The sequence below is a fragment of the Hypanus sabinus genome, chromosome 22 (assembly GCF_030144855.1).
Source record: "Hypanus sabinus isolate sHypSab1 chromosome 22, sHypSab1.hap1, whole genome shotgun sequence".
Classification (NCBI taxonomy): Eukaryota; Metazoa; Chordata; class Chondrichthyes; order Myliobatiformes; family Dasyatidae; genus Hypanus; species Hypanus sabinus.
In genome coordinates this window covers 65,636,183-65,657,874 of record NC_082727.1, presented here as the reverse complement: position 1 = coordinate 65,657,874, position 21,692 = coordinate 65,636,183, and the positions used below count along the sequence as shown (strand labels likewise).

Genomic DNA, 21,692 nt, shown 5'->3' with positions numbered 1-21,692 from the left:
GCAAGTCATTCCAGGCACTCACAAACCTCTGTGTAAATTAATTAATTAATTAATTAATTGATAGATAGATAAATCGATAATAAATTTTAAAAAAACTTACTCCTGATGCCTCACCTAAACTTCCCTCCCTTAATTTTGTACATATGCTCTCTGGTGTTTGCTATTGGTGCAATGGGAAACAGATACTGACTACCCACCCTATCTATGCCTTTCATAATCTTGTAGACCTCTATCGTCCCCTCTCATTCTTCTACCCTCCAAAGAGAAAAATCCCAGCTCTGCTAACCTTGCTTCATATGACTTGTTCTCCAAACCAGGCAACATCCTGGTAAATCTCCTCTGCACCCTCTCCATAGCTTCCACATCCTTCCTATAATGAGGTGACCAGAATTGAACACAATACTCTAAGTGCAGTCTCACCAGAGATTTATAGATTTGCACCAGGACCTCTCTACTCTTGAACTCAATCCCCCGTTAATGAAGCCTAGCATCCCATAGGCCTTCCTAACTACCCTATCAACCTGAGCAGCGACCTTGAGGGATGTATAGATTTGAACCCCAAGGTCCCTTTGTTGATCCACACTCTGAAGTAACTGACCATTAATCCTGTACTCAGTCTTCTGGTTTGTCCTTCCAAGATGCATCACCACACACTTATCCGGAGCCATTTTTCTGCCCAACTCTGCAGCCTGTCTACATCCTCTTCTAACCTTCAAGAACCTACAGCTCTAGCCACAACTCCTTCAATCTTCATGCCATCCGCAAACTTACTCACCTATCCTTCTGCCTCTACATCCGGGTCATTTATAAAATCACAAATAGCAGGAGTCCCAGGACAGAACCCTGCGGCACTCCACTAGTCACTGACCTCCAGGCAGAGTACTTTCCTTCCACAACTACCCTCTGCTTTCTTCCTTTAAGTCAATTTTTTATCCAAACAGCCAAGGTTCCACTTATCCCATGCCTCTTGACTTTCTGGATGAGTCTCTTGTGAGGGATCTTGTCAAATGCCTTGCTAAAGTCCATGTAGACCACATCCACTGCCCTGCCCTCATCAATTTATTTTGTTACCGCTCCAAAAAACTCAATCAGGCTCCTGAGGCACGATCTTCCCTTTACAAAGCCATGTTGACTATCCATGAGTAGACTGTACTTCTCCAAATGCTAGTAGATCCTATCCTTAAGAATCCTTTCCAGTAGTTTACAGACCACCGAGGCAAGACTCACCAGTCTGTAGTTCCCAGGTTTCTCCCTGTTACCTTTTTTAAACAAGGGAACTACATTTGCCATTCTACAATCCTCTGGCACTTCCCCTGTAGCCAAAGAGGATTCAAAGATCATAGCTAATGCTCCAGTGATCTTGTCTCTCAATTCCCACAACAACCTGGGGTGTATCATATCCGGCCCTGAGGATTTATCAATCTTGATGTTTTTAAGAAGATCCAGCACTACTTTCATAATTTTCACATTGTCCAGCACACAAGCCTGCTCTATTTCGACCTCGCCCTGACCAAGATCCTTTTCACTTGTGAATACTGAAGCAAAGTATTCATTTAGGACCTCCCCATCCTCCTCTGCCTCCAGGCACATGTTACCCTCTTTATCCCTTAGCGGTCCCACCTTCGTTCTCATCATCCTCCTGTTCTTCACATACGCATAGAACACCTTGGGGTTTGCCTTAATCCTATATGCCAAGGCCTTCTCATGCCCCCTTCCAGCTCTCCTAAGTCCTTTCTTTAGCTCTTTCCTGACAACCCTATATTTCTCATGAGACCCTTCTGCTTCTTATATCTAACATATGCTTCCTTTTTCCTCTTGACGAGTTGCCTCACATGTTTCATCAGCCAAGGTTCCCTTCTCCTACCATTTTTTTTCTTGCCTCAGTGGGACAAACCTATCCTGAACCCAACTCAAGTGGTCCCTAAAATTCTCCTGCATTACTTCTGTGCTTTCCCCTTTGAACATCTGTTTCCAATTTATTCTCGCTAGTTCCTGCCTCATCCCTTCGTGTCATCCGCAAACTTACTCACCCTTCCTTCCGCCTCTACATCCAGGTCATTTATAAAAATCACAAATAGCAGGGGTTCCAGAACAGATCCCTGCAGCACTCCACTAGTTACTGACCTCCAGGCAGAATACTTTCCTTCCACAACTACCCTCTGCTTCTTCCTTTAAGCCAATTTTTTATCCAAATAGCCAAGGTTCCACTTATCCCATGCCTCTTGACTTTCTGGATGAGTCTTTTGTGAGGGACCTTGTCAAATGCCTTGCTAAAGTCCATGTAGACCACATCCACTGCCCTACCCTCGTCAATTTCTTGTGTTACCTCTTCAAAAAACTGAATCAGGCTCATGAGGCACGATCTTCCCTTCACAAAGCCATGTTGACTATCCATGAGTAGACTGTACTCCAAACTCGTGGTCTCTAAACTTCTCCCACATTATTTCTGTGCTTTCCCCTTTGAACATCTGTTTCCAATTTATTCTCTGTAGTTCCTGCCTCATCCCTTCAAAGTTAGCCCTTCCCCAGTTAAGCACTTTACCATTTCGTCTGATTTTATCCCTTTCCATAGCTCTGCTGAAACTAAGGGAGTTGTGGTCACTCTCACCAAAATGCTCCCCCACCAAAAGGTCTGTCACCTGACCAGGTTCATTACCCAGAACTAGATCCAGTACAGCCTCTCCTCTCGTCAGCCGGTCCACATACTGTGTCAGGAATCCTTCTTGAACACACCTGACAAATTCAGCCCCATCTATCCCCCTTGCACTCAGGAGGTGCCAGTCAATATGAGGGAAGTTGAAATCACCCATAACTACTACTCTGTATTTTGTGCACCATTATAGAATCTGCCTATTTATCTGCTCCTCAGTGTTCCGACGGCTATTTGGGGGCCTATAGACTACTCCCAGCACAGTGATTGATCCCTTCCTATTTCTGACTTCCACCCAGACTGACTCAATGGACACTCACTCTGCAGCATCCTCCCTTTCTATAGCCGTGATACTATCCTTGACCAGCAATGCCACTCCCCCCCCCCCCCCCCACCAACCAAGTTTAAGTAACGGCCATGACATCATACTTCCACGTACTAATCCATGCTCTAAGTTCATCCCCCTTGTTCCTAATGCTCCTAGCATTGAAATAGACACATTCAACCCTTTAAACTGGCTACAATTATGTTTCATTCCCTGCCTGTCCTTCCTTATCCACTCAGAACTGTTAACATCATGCCCTTGTCCTTCTATCTTAATTCCTGCACTCACATTCTGATTCCCACCCCCCCCCCCCCCACTAAACTAGTTTAAACCCTCCCCAACTGCTCTGTCAAACCTGCCCGCCAGGATATTGGTCCCTCTGGGAATCAAGTGCAACCCGTCTTTTTTGTACAGGTCACACCCGCCCTAAAAGAGGTCCCAATGATCCAGAAATCTGAATTCCTGCCCCTGTTCCATTCCCTCAGCCACACATTTATCCTCCACCTCATTCTATTCCTATTCTCACTGTTGCGTGGCACAGGCAGTAATCCCGAGATTACTACCTTTGAGGTCCTGCTTTTCAATTTCCTTCCTAACTCCCTGTAGTCTTCTTTCAGCACCTCTTCCCTTTTCCTACCTATGTCACTAGTACCAATATGTACCACGACCTCTGGCTGTTCTCCCTCCCACCGCAGAATATCTTGGACGTGATCAGAAACATCCTGGACCCTGGCACCTGGGAGGCAAACTACCAATCATTCTTGAATAATGGAACAACAACCGCAACCCTCCAATCCTCTGGAACCTCTCCCGTCTCCATTGATGATGCAAAGATCATCACCAGAGGCTCAGCAATCTCCTCCCTTGCCTCCCACAGTAGCCTGGGGTACATCTCGTCTGGTCCCAGTGATTTATCCAACTTGATGCTTTCCAAAAGCTCCTACACATCCTCTTTCTTAATATCTACATGCTCAATGTCCAACTGTTCAAGCTTTTCAGTCCACTGTAAATCATCCCTTCAATTGCCAAGATCCTTTTCCGTAGTGAATACTGAAGCAAAGTATGCATTAAGTACCTCGGCTATCTCCTCCGATTCCATACACACTTTTCCACTGTCATACTTAATTGGTCCTATTCTCTCTCATCTTATCCTTGTGCTCTTAACGTACTTGTAGAATGCCTTGGGTTTTTTCTTAATCCTGTCCGCCAAGGCCTTCTCATGGCCCCTTCTGGCTCTCCTAACTTCTTTCTTGAGCTCCTTCCTGCTAACCTTATATTCTTCTCACTCTCTATCATTACCTAGCCTTTTGAATCTTTCGTAGGCTCTTCTTCTTGACTAGATTTACAACAGATTAGTGTGGACAAGATGGAGAGCAGAGCATTTGGAAGGAGTTGGGTTGGAATTGGAGTGAGAAGTGTTGAAGCCGAAACGGTTGATGTTCCATCAGCAGTTGGCAATGAGAAGGTCCAGAGCAGGCAAAAGACCAGGGTGGGGTGCCTACAAAAAAGAGGTGGGGTTGAAGACAGGAGAAGCAGTCATCGGTGTGGGATGCCGGAGACAGAGGCAGCGGAAGAAATGCTCAGTGTTGTGGTGGGCGTGGAACCACCCTAACATGTGGGTGCAGGGGAACAAAGGTGAGGCTCTTACTGAGGACAAAACATTCTGTTTCAGAGAAGGGAAGGTCTGAAGGGGATGGTGAAGATGAGAGCTGGAATGGGAGAGCAAAGGAAGTTGCTACTGTCTTAACGGGAAGGGAGGTTTGGGGTGCTCAGGAATGGTGGGGAGAGAAGGTAATAGAGACTCCGAGGGCCCAAGAGCTGGCAGTGAGAGCTGAGAGAGACGGGATAGCAGAGTGGTGGTGGAGGAAGGGGAAACGAGGTTTCCAGCGGCAGCATGTGAGGACCTGGCCTGGATGTAAAGGCCAGAGTCAGAGTTGGAGTTTGCGCAGTGGGCGCTTTGGAGGTATCAGAGTTTGTTGGAACCCACATTGGTGGAGTCTGGGTTTTGAATCTGCTCTGGATTGTTAGAGCTGTGGAGGTGAGCAGCAGGGATCGTGATCTGGAGATGTCAAGGTCTACCAGCATTGGAGTCGGCAGGTTCTGTGGTCTGTAGACGGGTGATCTTCCGATCCTTGCAGATGATGGAGAGAGAATCCCAGAGTTGTGGAAGTGACTGGGATAGGGACACCAGGTAACTCCTCTTGGCGAAAAGTGTGGTGTGTCGAATGTGGTGGGAGAAGCAATCAATTGAACAGAAGTACCTGGGGTCCTCAGAAGGTCCAAATTGAATTGACTCTGTTTCTTACATCCTTCACATACATAAGGAGTAAAAAATCTTTACATTACATCTCCATCAAAATGTGCAATGTGCAATCATAGTAATTTATAATAAATAGAACAGTCAATGTAATATAGAGTGCACTCAAGTCAGCATGAGTTCGTCATTCTGATGGCCTGGTGGAAGAAGCTGCCCCAGAGCTTGTGGTTCCTGGCTTTTGTGCTGTGGTACCGCTTCCTGGATGGTAGCAGCTGGAATAGATTTTGGTTGGGATGGCTTGGATCCCCAGTGATCCTATGGGCCCTTTTTACACACCTGTCCTTGTAAATGTCCTGAATCATGGGACGTTCAGAACTACAGATGCAGAGTCCTGCGATTAAGAGAGGTACCATTCCCATACCAGGCAGTGATGCAGCCAGTCAGGATGCTCTAAATTGTGCCCCTGTAGAAAGTTCTTAGGATTTGGGGGTCCGTACCAAGCGTCCTGAACCGTCTGAGATGAAAGAGGCATTGTGGTGCCTTTTTCACCACACAGCTGGTATGTAGAGACCACATGAGGTCCTCGGCGATGTGGATGCCAAAGAACTTAAAGCTGTTTATCCTCTCAACCTGAGATCCATTGATGTCAATAGGGGCTAGCCATCTCCATTCCTCCTGTAATCCACAACCAGCTTCTTTGATTTGAAGGAGAGGTTGTTTTCTTAACACCACTGTGTCAGAGAGATGACTTCTTCCCCATAGGCCACCTTGTTACTGTTTGAGATTAGGCCATTCAATCTAGTGTTGTCGGCAAATTTAATTAACAGATTGGAGCTGTGGGTGGCGATATAGTCATAGATGTATAGGGAGTAAAGGAGGGGTCTCAGTATCTAGATTCTCAAAAACAAATCTGGAAACCATGTAGTACAAGTAGGCCACGGAGACTTGTTCCCAGAAAGGAGTGTTTCTCTCTCTTCTCCTCCACCTTTTAAATCTTCTACTTGGCTTTTTTTTCTCCGGTCCTGCCAAAGGGTCTCGCCCCAAAACGTTGACTGTACTCTTTTTCCAAAGATGCTGCCTGGCCTGCTGAGTTCCTCCAGAATTTTTTGTGTGTTGCTTTAACCAGAATCAGGTTACAGTGCAAGAAATTTTTTTAATTACTCTTAAGTTATAATTATCAAAATAATACTGCGAAGGGGGTATATTGGGGTCATGTTCCTGGACCATTCAGAAATCTGATGTTAGAGGGGAAGAAGCTTTTCCTAAGATGTTGAGTGTACATCTTCAGGCTCCTGTTACCCCTCCCTGATGGTAGTAATTAAAAGAGGGCATGTCCTGGATGGTGAGTGTCCTTAATGATGAATGCCATCACCTTGAGGCACCTTTTTTATGATGTCCTCTGGGGACGTTTGTGCTTGTGATGGAGCTGGCTCAGTCTTCAACCCTCTGCAGCCTCTTTTGATATTAAGCATTGGAGAGTCCATACCAACCAGTCAGAATGCTCTCCATGGTACATCTGTTGAAATTTGCTAGAGTCTTTGATGACATGTCAAATTTCCTCAAACTCTTAATGATGTGTAACCTCTAGCATGCCTTCTGTGTGATTGCATTAACATATTGAGTTGAGGATAGATTTTTAGAGATGTTGACACCCAAAAACTTGAAGCTGCTCACACTTTCCACTGCTGGCTCTTCAATGAGGACTGGTGTATGTTCTCCCATTTTCCCTTTTATGAAGTCCACAATTAATTCTAAATTTAACACTTATTTTACTGGGCCATTTTCATTTTAAGTTTGCTCATTTCATACTAAAAAGAACAGTTAATTATTATCACTTCTACTTTTATTCAACATCTTTTTATCAATTCATATAAGCAAATATCATTAAGTAAAGCTTAATCAAAGCAATTTCACCATTTCTTCACTCTTGCATGTCAACATTTCACTTTAACCACATCTGTTCTAGAAAACTTTCAGGTCAGGGCAGGGTAAAATAGCTAACATAAAGGAGGCTATACAAACCAGGAGCTTTATACTGTCTCTGGGGGAGGAAACCCTGTTTTCCCCAAATCTCAGATCCCTGTACTCCTAATACCCATTCTCTGGCATATCTATCAACCCCTCCACTTGATTTTTTTTCTCGTAATGTATCCATATTAATTCACTATTGTAAACTTCTTAATGTACAACTGCACATTTTGGGAGGTGGTAAAGAAATGGAACAGCCAGAGACATCCATTCACTTACTGAGAGTGTGCAAACCCCACACAGACGGCAAGTGAAGTTACGATCCAACAGTCTTCAAGGAACCATGGAACAAAGGTTTTGAGTAATGGTCATTGTAATTATATTTTATAGCCAGAGCTGGTTGTTATTGGTTTTTGGATGGGATTTGGGTTTTACGTGTTTTTTTTAAGTTGCAAAAGAGACAGCGTTTGAATGCTGGAAATCACAGAATACAGGAAATACACACTGATTTGGATGGTCCAATCCACAGCATCACAAGAGGCTCGGCTATTTCCATGTGGGCATAGCTGTCCTCACCACTGAGCCCATTTTCAAGAAATAGTGCCTCAAAAAGGCAGCATTCGCTACTAAAGACCCATACTATGTTGACATGCTGTTATTACTACCTTCGGGAGGAGGTGTAGGAACCTGTTAAGGACCACACTTGAGGACAGCTTCTTCCCCTCCATCATCAGATTTCTGAATGGTTCATGAACACTATCTTGTTGGTCCCTTCGTTTATAAAATATATTTTGCATTTTGTAGTAATTTTTGTCTTTGAACTGCTGCAAAACTACATATTTGGTAAAACCTAAATCAGTTATAATAATTGCGATTCTGAAGTCTTTCTGAGCCTCTTTGTTTTTCTTACACTCACCTCTCTGGTTGCAATATTAGAATAGTACTAGTTGCCATGACATGGACTTTTAAGCTAACATAATACTTGATGTAAAATCATCAACCAAGTAGAATATTGTCTATTTGAAATTTATTTGACCTCTTTTGGCAGGATGAATAACTTGTGCAACTATATTTAAAGGATTATTTATATAATTAGCTGGTCGACATGCCTTTTAATTTGACAAAAAAAATTATGTAGATGCTCAAGTACTTTTGAATAGGATCCATATGCATAAGGAATTAAATTAATACTTGAGTAAAGCTGATAGAAATAGTTTATTCTGTGTAGAGCAGATTTTGTGTGTGTTGTTTGAATTTCCAGCATCTGCAGATTTCCTCGTGTTTACAGATTCAGTTGTTCAGTTTTTTTGCTGTCTTTGTTCCCCACTGTCAGCATTCTCAGAGTGCTGTGTTTAAAGTATTCTTATCCATTAGGTAACCACATAACAGCAGTGAACTTGTGGGGAAACCTGTTCCTATTGATTTAAAGTCACGTAAGTGACATGGTGCCAATTGTGCTAATTGACGTTCTCGCAAAATAGTATTTTTGTAAATCTTTGACCACTGGGGGTGAAAGAACCTCAAACTTATGAATGAACAGAATAATCTTCATAACAAGTTGCTTCTTTCTTTGTCAGTCATAAAAAAATATACAAGTAACTGATTTGTAGTTGCAGGTTTTTTTTAGAAATATAGTTTCTCTCTTTTTGAGATGATAGAGTGCTGGATACAAATGAAAGATGCTCTCTGTTGGTCGAGGCTGACCATGGATGTTGCATCCTACCTGCCTATAGTGTTATGCGAGGCAGGAAAGTGCAATATGGAGAGCAAGCTGTTACCCCAAGTAGCGGGCACCCCATCTCCAAACAGCTGATGAATCTAAAGATTGATACAGTTTGGCACCAGCAGTGTCACAGGACTTAACAGCATTCAACTCAATGTAGGGACTCCAGCTCCAGACTTCTTCTCTGGGTTTACTCCCAAAGCCATTCCTTTCAATGAGTGTAGCTGCAAGGTTGAGGAGGTTTGAGATCAGAGTTTTTCTTCTCCTAGATCATAAGACCATAAGTTATAGGAGCAGAAGTAGACCATTTGGCCCATTGAGCACCCTGCCATTCAGTGATGGGGTGACCCAATTCTTCCAGTCATCTGCACTCCCCTGCCTTCTCCCCATACCCTTTGATGCTCTGGCTAATCAAGAACCTATCTAACTCTGCCTTAAATATGCCCAATGACTTGGCTCCACAGCCACTCGTGGCAACAAATTCCACAGATTTACCACCCTCTGACTAAAGTACTTTCTCTGCATCTCTGTTCTAAATGGACGTCCTTCGATCCTGAAGTCGTGCCCTCTTGCCCTAGACTCCCCTGCCATGGGTAATAACCTTGCCATATCTAACCTGTTCAGGCCTTTTAACATTCCGAATGTTTCTATGATATTCCCTCCTCATTCTCCTGAACTCCAGGGAATACAGCCCAAGAGCTGCAAGTCGTTCCTCATGCAGTAACCCTTTCATTCCTGGAATCATTCTCATGAAACTTCTGAGCCCTCTCCAATGTCAATATATCCTTTCTAAAATAAGGAGCCCAAAACTGCACACAGTACTCCAAATGTGGTTTCATGAGTGGCCTATGGAGCCTCAACATCACATCCCTGCTCTTGTATTCTGTACCTCTGGAAATGAATGCAAACGTTGCATTCGGCTTCTTCACTACCGACTCAACCTGGAGGTTAACCTTTAGGGTATCCTGCACAAGGACTCCCAAGTCCCTTTTGCATCTCTGCATTTTGAATTCTTTCCCCGTCTAAATAATAATATGCATGTATATTTCTTCCACCTAAGTGCATGACCATACACTTTACAACATTGTATTTCATTTGCCACTTCTTTGCCCATTCCCCTAAACTATCTAAGTCTCTCTACAGGCTCTCTGTTTCCTCAACACTACCCACTCCTTCACCTATCTTTGTATCATCGGCAAATTTAGCCACAAATCCATTAATACCACAGTCCAAATTGTTGACATATATCGTAAAAAGCAGTGGTCCCAACACCGATCCCTGTGGAACTCCACTGGCAGCCAGCCAGAATAGGATCCCTTTGTTCCCACTCTCTGTTTTTTGCCTATCAGCCAATGTTCCACCCATGCTAGCAATTTCCCTGTAATTCCATGAGCTTGCTAAGCAGCCTCATGTGTGGCACCTTGTCAAAGGCCTTCTAAACATCTAAGTACACCACATCTACGGCATCTCCTTTGTCTATCATGCCTGTAATTTCCTCAAAGAATTGCAGTAGGTTAGTCGGGCAGGATTTTCTTTTCAGGAAACCATGCTGGCTTTGGCTTATCTTGTCATGTACCTCCAGATGCTCTATAATCTCATCCCTAACAATCGATTCCAACAACTTCCAAACCACTGATGTCAGGCTAACAGGTCTATAGTTTCCTTTCTGCTGCTTCCCAACCTTCTTAAATAGCAGAGTAATATTTGTAATTTTCCAGTCATCTGGTACAATGCCAGAATCTATCAATTCTTGAAAGATCATCATTACTACCTCCACAGTCTCTCTAGCTACTTCCTTCAGAACCTGAGGGTTGCATTCCATCAGGTACAGGAGATTTATCCACCCTCAGACCATTAAGCTTCCTGAGCACCTTCTCAGTCGTAATTTTCACTGCACATACTTCACTTCCCTGACACTCTTGAATGTATGGTTTACTGCAGGTGTCTTCCACTGTGAAGACTAATGCAAAATACGCGTTCATTTCCTGTGCCATCCCTGCGTCTCTCATTACGATATCTCCAGCATCATTTTCTATTGGCCCTATGTCTACCCTGGACTCTCTTTTACCCTTTAGATACTTAAAAAAGCTTGTACGTTTGTATACCTTCTTTGATAGAGTAGGGCAGCTTCCTTTCATAATTCATCCTTTCTTTCCTAATGACCTTCTTAGTTTCCTTCTGCAAGTTTTTAAAGGCTTCCCAATCCTCTATCTTCCCACTAGCTTTGGCTTCCTTGTATGCACTCTCTGTTGCTTTTACTTTGATGAGCTGCTGACCATGGCTGACGTGCCCCATCTGACTGAAGCAACTGGTTTTAAGGTGCCGGTAGCCCACCTTTGTTCCTCCTCCTGTCTGTAGAAATGGTTTCGCTGAGCTTAGTATCTAAGCTACACTTAGCTAGGAGCTGGAATGGTTTGTCAGAGGCTATTTGAGTTGCACACCATTAAGGTAGTGGGAGCTTATCCCCACTAACTCCCACAGCTATGGCAACCTTAAGGAACATGGATACAATGAAACAAACAGGGAAATGGAACAAAAAATTTTAAAACCACAGATGCTAGAAATCTGAAATTTAAGATAAACCTCTGGAAATACTCAAGCTTAAGCAGCATTAATGAAAAGAGAAATGGTTAATGTTTCTACTCTAGGATCCATAGAAAGTTAGCTAATTTAACAGTTGTTTTTGCTTTCAAGAACTTTAACCACTATCCAAAATGTTCTTCCACTTCTTACGCCTATAAGTATTATAGTTTCCTATGTATGTTGTGAGACTTTTAAGCCACTTTGAATATCCCTAAATTTAGTGCCTGATGGCAGTCTTGCATCACAGATCTTTTTAAATTCTTTATTAATGTGTTCAGTAATGAGACATTTAAAATCTGCTGAAATTTCGATTAAAATTTAAATTAATTTTGTTTTTTTTTTAGTAAGTTAAAAGATTGAATATGTTGAGGGGAAAAAAATCACTTAGTCATTGCTGTATCAGAATGAATGCAATTGTAACCAGCCCCATAGCTCAATATAACCAAGCTCAATTTGGAAAGAAATTTATTATAGTGTTCAAAGTCTATGATAACTTCCTGAAGTTCATGAATTTGGCCTGTGTCCCATTATGCTGAAATTGTACATCTTCAAATAGACACTGAAACCAAAAACAATATTATTGCAAAGGAAATTGAGATATCGGTCTGCATATGGATCTCATTGCATTATGGGATTAAAAAGAACATATTGGAATAGTTATGTGAAGGACTAGGGTATTATAATACACAACATAAAACATCTTGCTATTCAAAGGTCTTTCACTGGAAACAGCTCCTCTCTTCACTCCACAGATGCATCTAGGCCTGCTAAGTATTTCTGCCACTTTCTATCTTTGTTTTTTTTTCTAGGATTGGAAGTATTTTGCATTTGGATAATAGAGCTTGAATATAATTTTTTTGATATACCAAATGTGATATTTTTTTACAACAAAATTACTTGTGTGTAACCTTTAATTTCAAATGTAATATACAATGGATTCTAGTTAATTGGGCCATCAGTTAATCAGGGCAGCCACTTATTAGGGACAACTTTTAAAGACCAAAAACTAATTAAGAAGATAGCTGGGATTCCTTTCATTTATTTGGAATACTATTCCATTTAAATTGGGATAAGAGACTATTGCTGAACAGTTACTAACTAGCGTTTATTATGTGCACTTGTGTGGCCATTAGATGCTAGACTGTGCTTAGAGCAAGCAGTTTTAAAATAGCATCAGTTGCTTATGCTTGTGTTCAAAAAGTAGTGACTTATGTCACTGATAGTTGACAAGAAATAAGCAGTAAGACAATTCAGAACAGTTCTGCTCACTGCAGCTTTAAGCATTAAGGCTTGGGTTCGAAGTCAAAAGGATTCAAACAATTCAAAGTGCATGTATAATCAAAGAATATATAAATTGTACAACCTTGAAATTGGTTTTCTTACAGGCAGTCACAAACAAGGACCTGATAGAACTCAATTTTAATAAAGTAACACCAACCTGCAGTACCCACAGAGAAAGAGGAAATAAATACAAAACAAATCTTGCAAACAATAGAAGTGAGCAATAAAAACAGCTCTCCAAACCAAACTGAGTCCTTGGATCCAAATTTCTGGCCCAAAGCTTCTGGATTCAGTTCATTACATTAGTGGGGCAAATCACCGCAAAGTTCAGACACAAAACACCTAGCTGGGGGCAGTCTCACAGGAGTGTCGAGCCCCCAGTCTATCTGGGCCAGTGTTTAAATTGTCCAAACCTCACACTGGGACCTGTCCCCACTGCAGTGAATCACTCAGGGCCTAGGTTTCAGGACTGGAGAAGCCATTCTTGACCACTTCAAATCGGCTTGGCGCCCAGAGCAATCCAACCTCACCCAACACCCTGCCTTCCAATCTGGGCCAGCATTCAGATTGTCCAAACAGTATCTTGTACCTCACAGTAGGACCCAGGCCTCGCCGTGGCACCTTGTTCTGGGCCTGGAATACGCCACCAGCAATTTGTTGCCAAAGAAGCCATTTTCAACCTCTCCAAATCAGCTCAGAGGTCCATCTTCATATCCAGGCCAGCTGGGCAGGCATCAGAACATCTGTCCTGACTTGTCCCCTCCAAATTGTTCACTCCAACTCCATCTCTTGAGTTCCCTTTGCCTTTGTTTGTGTCTTAATTGTTTGCAGTGATGGATGCCAGATACAGCCGGGATTGAAAATGAAACTATTTCAACACTTCCTCAAGTTATGACGTGTGGATAATTTGAAGATATCAACAATCATCTTCAGTGTTACAATGAATATAAAGATTTGAAGGATACAATCCTCAGCAGTATTGTATGAAATCCATTATCTGCACTAGGTGTCTGCACTGATTTTGTTGATTGACAATTAGAAGACTGTGATATGGATGGATTCCCCCATTAGTAATGATAGGAACTAATACACAGTTTTATAGTATTGTGTAGTATTGATAGTAGAAACATAGAAAACCTACTGCACAAGACAGGCCCTTCAGCCCACAATGCCGTGCTGAACATGTACTTACTTTAGAAATTACCTAGGGTTACTCATAGCCCTCTATTTTTCTAAGCTCCATGTACCTATCCAAGAGACTCTTAAAAGACCCTATCGTATCCACCTCCACCACCGTCGCCGGAAGCCCATTCCATGCACTCACCACTCTCTGCAAAAGAAAAACTTACCCCTGACATCTCCTCTGCACCTACTTCCAAGCTCCTTAAAACTGTGCCCTCCCATGCTAGTGATTTCAGCCCTGGGAAAAAGCTTCTGACTATCCACATGATCAATGCCTCTCATCATCTTGTACACCTCTATCAGGTCACCTCTCATCTTCTGCCACTCCAAGAGGAAAAGGCCGAGCCTATTCTCATAAGGCATACTCCCAATCCAGGCAACATCCTTGTAAATCTCTACACCCTTTCTATAGTTTCCACATCCTACCTGTAGTCAGGTGACCAGAACTGAGCACAGTACCCCAAGTAGGGTCTGACCAGGATCCTATATAGCTGTAAATTTACCTCTCAGCTCATAAACTCAGTCTCATGATTGATGAAAGCCAATGCACCACTGTATGCCTTCTTAACTACAGAGTCAACCTGCACAGCAGCTTTGGGTGTCCTATGGACTTGGACCCAATGATCCCTCTGATCCTCCACACTGTCAAGAGTCTTGCCATTAATACTATATTGTGCCATCATATTTGACCTACCAAAATGAACCATCTCACACTTATCTGGGTTGAACTCCATCTGCCACATTCAGCCCAGATTTGCATCCTATCAATGCACCGTTGTGACCTCTGACAGCCCTCCACACTATCCACAACACCCCCAACCTCTGTGTCATCTGCAAATTTACTAACCCATCCCTCCATCTCTTCGTCCAGGTCATTTAGAAAAATTCACAAAGAGGAGGGATCCCAGAATAGATCCCTGAGGCATACCACTAGTCACTGACCTCCATGCAGAATATGACCTGTCTACAACCACTCTTTGCCTTCTGTGGGCAAGCCAGTTCTCGATCCACAAATCAAGGTTCCCTTTGATCCAGTGCCTCCTTACTTTCTCAATAAGCCTTGAATACAGAACCTTATTAAATGCCTTGCTGAAATCCATATACACTACATCAACTGTTCTACTGTCATCAGCGTATTTAGTCACATCCGCAACATGTTCTATCAGGCTTTTAAGGCATGACCTGCCTTTGACAAAGCCATGCTGACTATTCCTAATCATATTAGGCCTCTCCAAATGTTCATAAATCCTGCCTCTCAAGATCTTGTCCATCAATTTACCAACCATTGAAGTAAGACTCACTGGTCTATAATTTCCTGGGCTATCTCTACTCCCTTTCTTGAATAAGGGAGCAACCAACATCTGCAACCCTACAAACTCTGGAACCTCTCCTGTCCCCATTGATGATGCAAAGATCATTGCCAGAGGCTCAGCAATCTCCTCCCTCACCTCCCATGGTAGCCTGGGGTATGTCTCATCCAGTTCTGGTGACTTATCCAACGATGTTTTCCAAAAGCTCCAACACATCCTCTTTCTTAATGTCTATATGCACAAGATTTTCAATCTGCTGTAAGTTATCCCTACAATCGCTAAGGTCCTTTTCCGAAGCAATACTGAAGCTAAGTTTTCATTAAGTACCTCTGCTATCTCCTCCAGTTCCATACACATTTTTCCACTGTCACAGTTGATTGGTCCTATTCTCTCATGTCTTGTCCTCTTGCTCTTCACATACTTGTAGAATGCTTTGGGGTTTTCTTTAATCCTGCTCGCCAAAACCTTCTCATGGTCCCTTCTGGCTCTCCTAATTTCATTCTTCAGCTCCTTCTTCCTAGCATTATAATCTTCTAGATCTGTATCATTACCTAGTTTTTTGAACCTTTCGTAAGCTTTTCTTCTTGACTAGATTTTCTACAGCCTTTGTACACCACAGTTCCTGTACCCTACCGTCCTTTCCCTGTCTCATTGGATCGTACCTATGCAGAACACCTTGCAAATATCCCCTGAACATTTGCCATATTCCTGCCGTACATTTCCCTGAGAACATCCGTTCCCAATTTATGCTTCCAAGTTCCTGCCTGATAGCTTTGTATTTCCCCTTACTCCAGTTAAATGCTTTCCTAACTTGTCTCTTCCTATTCCTCTCCAATACTATGGTAAAGGAGATAGAATTGTGATCACTGTCTCCAAAATGCTCTCCCACTGAGAGATCTGACACCTGACCAGGTTAATTTCCCAATACCAGATCAAGTACAGCCTCTCCTCTTATAGGCTTATCTACATATTTTGTCAGGAAACTTTCCTGAACCCACCTAAAAACTCCACCCCACCTAAACCCCTTGCTTTAGGGAGATGCCAATCAATATTTGGGAAATTAAAATCTCCCACCACGACAACCCTGTTATTATTACATCTTTGCAGATTGTGTTCTAATTTGTTCTGTATTTCATTTAAATACATAATTTGTTATTCACTTTATCTTTTTTATACCTTTTTAACTATTTTCATAAAACTTCAGTTCATTGCAGCCGCAACTTAATTGGACCAAAATGTACTGGCCCCAATGTGTGCCAGTTAACCAGAATCCACTGTATGTAGTTGGCTGCTAATAAAATATTCTGCTAATCAGTCAGTCTAATCCAAAAATAAGCTTTGTTTCAGCTACCTTTCTTGTTGAATGGATTTTAGTATAGCAGCAGTAGTAGAAATACTACTTGGTATCTGTAAGCTGAAGGTTAAACTGAAGACATTGACAATATGTTAGTCCATAATATGTCCATCATTTGAAACAGAAGTTATTTCTCTTGCTTTATTCTCTTATTTAAAATTTCCATATAGTGTTCCAGTAACTTGTATAATGCATAACATCAATATGTACCTTCTGTGGCTTTGGTCAGATGGGGCTCGGCAGCTGTGATTGACAGCTCATCTGGGAGAAGGAAAGCTCTGATCTCAAACCTACACTGACTTGCATCTCTACCTACTCGAGAGGAAGGCTTTGGGAGTAAACTCCAAGGAAAGGCGCTGGAGTCCCTACATCAAGTTCAACACAGACTGGCAACTCCTGCGAAGCTGGTGGTACCAAACTGTATCAGTCTCTGCCATTCCTTTGGATCCATAAGCGGTGCAGAGAAGGGGAGCCTGCTGCATGGGCAACAACTTGCTCTCCATGTTGTACTGGCTTGTGTATATTTAGACAGCTGGAACACAATTTCCATGGTTGTCCCTGACCAAAGGAGGGCCTCAACATTTGATGGCATTTGTTCTTAGATTTAGAGTTTGTAACTTTCTTGAGATGAAGATGTAATAATATCTAGCTAATGTCATTAGCAAGCCCATAAAATAAACTCTAAGGTAAATTGTCCTAGCCATGGGGCTCTCAGCAATCTCTTGAGATACTGGTACCTCATCTGTTTCTCAAAAGTAGCCCATGACAGCTCTTGTATATGGAAGGGGTCTGCATATTTTATTGTGAACTAAAGGAATGCATGTTACTTATTTGGATCTACCAAAGTTCAAAGTAAATTTATTATCAAAGTACATATATAACTCTAAGATTCACTTTTTGTGGACATACTCAATAAATCAATAATAGAAAATTAACCATAATAGAATCAATGAAAGACCACACCAACATGAACTTTGTTCATCCACTGTGCAAAAGACAACACATTGTGCAAATACAAAAAGAAAGAAATAATAATAAATAAATAAGCCATAGATATCGAGAGCATGAGATGAAGAGTCCTTAAAATGAGCCCATGGATTGTGGGAACATTTCAATGAAGGAGCAAATGAAGTTGAATGAAGTTTCTCCCCCTTTGGTTCAAGAGCCTGATGGTTGAGGGGTAATAACTGTTCCTGAACCTGGTGGTGTGAGTCCTGAGACTCCTGTACCACTTTCCTGATGACAGCAGCAAGAAAAGAGCATGACTAGGTGGTGGATGACCCTAATGATTGATGCCATATTCCTGCAACACTTCTTGTAGTTGTGCTCAATGGTGTGGAGGGCTTTTCACATGATGGACTAGGTCATATTTATTACTTTTTTTAGGATTTTCCATTTAAGGGTACTGATGTTCCTATTTTCTCTTCACTGCACATCTACAGAAGTTAGTCAAAGTTTTAGATATCATGCTAATCTTCGCAAACTCCTTAAGAAAGTAGAGATTCTGCTGTGCTTTCTTCATAATTATTTTTGCATGCTGGGCCCAGGACAGGCCTTCCAAAATGATAATACCAAAGAATTTAAATTTTCTGACCCTCTCTAAATCTGATCCTCCAATGAGGTCTGGCTCATGGATCTCTGGTTTCCTCCTCCTGAAGTCAATAATCAGCTCCTTGATCTTGCAGAAATTGAGTTGTTTTGGCACCGCTCTCCCAGATTTTCAATCTCCCTCCTCTATGGTGATTCATCACCACATTTGCTCATGGTTATTGCAGTTTCAGAGGTTATGTTTATACCACCTTTAAGCTTGCTATGGAAATGATTTTACATTGCAGGTTGAGTTGATATTTTCTGTTTCCATCAAATCCTAACAGGCTCTGTGTTCTGTCTTTAGATGGTTCAAGTTAGAATCCAAGCCAGGAAAGAAATCAAAAGAGAGAGGAGCGATCCAAATCTGCATCCAGTTCATGCGAAACAACATGACTGCAAGTATGTTTGATCTTTCTATGAAAGACAAAACCAGATCCCCTTTTGCCAAGCTGAAGGACAAAATGAAAGGAAGAAAAACTGATGCCATGTTCTCTGATCATTTGTCTGCGATTATTCCAAGTACCACGTCTGCTAACCCTAATCAAGAAGCATTGGAAATGGATAAACAACTAAAGTCAAAGCCTAAAAAGAACTTCCTGTTGGGACCACAAAGACTATCATCTGCACAATCAATGTCAGATTTACCTGGTTCCCATCCATCACTGGAAAAAATTAAATCTAATACCTTGGGTCATGTGGATTACAAACCTCCTTCAGGAGCAGTTGATGTAAGAGAAGAAAGGGGTACGTTTGTATAGAAAATATTGAGATTCTGAGTAAATATAAATTTGAGTTTTTCTATTAACATTTAGAGCTTCCTTATGTAGCCAGTTTTTTTTTACAGAATGAGCTTGCATGAAATTTTATCTAGACATAGTGGTAATAAAAATGGTAATAACAAAAATAATAACTGAGTTATTAATGTACCCAGCAATATCATGAAATATGAGTTATGAACAGTTTTAATTTGGTTAAAATGATTAAAACTGAAGTTACTTTGGCCGCAGTATGTAATGATTAGCTCTCTTGATGGAGCCACTGTTTTACAATTCAAGTGTGTCATGAAAGTAGACTAAAGATGATTTTTGGATTTCATGTTATTGGATATTATTAATCTGATTTGTGCAGACATCTGTTTGGTTTATGCACCAATTACACTTGAGAGAGCATTGAAGCAAAGCCAATTTCTGCTTACTGGTAAAAATGAATTAATTGAAATAAGAGCAGGTACTAAACTAAAAGAGAAGCAAATTGACCAAGAGATCAGTCAAGTAAGTGGATTTTATAACACGCCTTAAGGAAGATGGTGGTGGAGGATTCCTGATCATGGATTCCAATGACAATACACCAAAATTTATAATGATATATCAGCATTAACACGAGTTAGCAATGGTATGTTAGTGATGTATGGTTGTAGTACCAGGAGAATTTGCAGTACTAAAAGATGCATAGAAAATATTTAAAACCAGCAGAGAATTTTTTTAAATTGGTGACTTTGTGCCCCAAAGATATTTAAGGTCAAGGTCAGCAAAGAAAACTGTGATATATAATGTCCAAGGATGAGAGATAGAGTTATAGAGTCATAAAATACTACAGCACAGAAATAGGCCCTTCAACCCATCCAGTCCATGCCGAGCTAATAATTTGCCTCAAATCATCGACCTGTATTTGGACCATATCCCTGCATACCCCTCCCATTCATGTATCTATCCAAATTTCTCTTAAATGTTGAAATCAACCCCACATACACCATTTGCACTGGCAACTCATTCCACATTTTCACCACCCCCTGAGTGAAGAAGTTGCCCTTAAACATTTCACCTTTCACCCTTAACCCATGACCTCTAGTTGTAGTCTCACCCAACCTTGGTGGAAAAAACCTGCTTGCATTTACCCTATCTGTGCCCCTCATAATTTTGTATACCTCAACAAATCTCCCTTCAATCTTCTACGTTCTAGGAAATAAAGTCCTAACCAATTCAAGCTTTCTCTACAATTCAGGTCCTCAAGTACCAGCAACATCCTTGTAAATTTTCTCTGCCCTCTTTCAATCTTACTTACATCTTTCCTGTAGGTAAGTGTACTCCAAATTACACTTCACCAACATCTTGTACAGTTAAAACATAACATCGCAACTACTGTACTCAGAACATTGATGTGTGAAGGGCAATAAACCAGAAGCTTTTTTACGACCCTATCTACCTGTGACACCACATTCAAGGAATTATGGATCTGTATTCCCAGATCCCTCTGTTCTACTACACACCTTAGTGCCCTACCACTCACCCTTGGTCCTCCAAAAGTGCAAAACCTCACACCTGTCTGCAATAAGTTTCAGCTGCTATTTTTCAGTTCATCCAGATCCCACTACAAACTTTGATAGCCTTTGTCAGTGTCCACAACACCACCAATCTTGGTGTCATCCTCAAATTTGCTGGTCCAATTTACCACATTATCATCCATATCATTGATATAGATGTCAAATAATGACAAACAATGACAGACCCAACATTGATCCCTGCAGCACACCACCAGTCACAGGTCTCCAGTCAGAGTGGTAGCCTTCTACTACCACGATTTGGCTTCTCCCATGATAGTTAACGTGATAGAGTAATTCATCTTCTGGGCAAAGAAGTGACAGATGGAATATAGTATAGGGAAGTGTATGGCCATGCACTTTGGTAAAAGAAACAAAAGCATAGACTTTCTAAGTGGGGAGAAAATTCAAAAATCTGAGGTGTAACAGGACTTGGGAGTCCTTGTGCAGGATCCTCTAGCTTGCAGGTTGATTCAGTGGTGAGGAAAGCTAATGCAATGTTAGCATTCATTTCCAGAGGTCTAGCATATAAAAGCAAGGATGTAATGCTGAGACTTTATAAGGCACTGGTAAGGTCTCAGTTAGATTGTTGTGAGCAGTTTTTGGCCCCTTATCAAAGAAAAGATAGAAACATAGAAAACCTACAGCACAATACAAGCCCTTTGGCCCACAAAGCTGTGCCGAACATGTCCTTACCCTAGAACTACCTAGGCTTACCCATAGCCCTCTATTTTTCTAGCTCCATGTACCTATCTAGGCGTCTCTTAAAAGACCCTGTCGTATCTGCCTTCACCACTGTTGCCAGCAGCCCATTCCACGCACTCACCACTCTCTGCGTTTTTTTTTAAAAAAAAACAACTTACCCCTGACATCTCCTCTGTACCTACTTCCAAGCACCTTAAAACTATGCCCTCTTGTGCTAGCCATTTCAGCCCTGGGAAAAAGCATCTGATTATCCACACGATCAATGCCTCTCATTATCTTATACACCTCTATCAATTCACCTCTGATTCTCCGTCGCTCCAAGGAGAAAAGTCGAGGTCACTCAACCTATTCTCATAAGGCATGCTCCCCAATCCAGGAAATATCCTTGTAAATCTCTTCTGCACCCTTTTCTATGGTTTCCACGTCCTTCCTGTAATGAGGCAACCG

At 41.8% G+C, this 21,692-nt stretch overlaps 1 protein-coding gene across 1 annotated transcript in view; it reads left to right on the top strand.

Moving 5' to 3' along the window:
• The window catches only part of LOC132379689 (rab11 family-interacting protein 2), a 136,148-nt gene that overhangs the window by 52,797 nt on the left and 61,659 nt on the right, over window positions 1–21,692 (top strand). Inside the window, exon 2 of the mRNA XM_059947947.1 lies at window positions 18,528–18,967. Within this exon, the coding sequence (XP_059803930.1) occupies window positions 18,528–18,967 (440 nt within the window). The remainder of the gene's footprint in view (window positions 1–18,527; window positions 18,968–21,692) is intronic.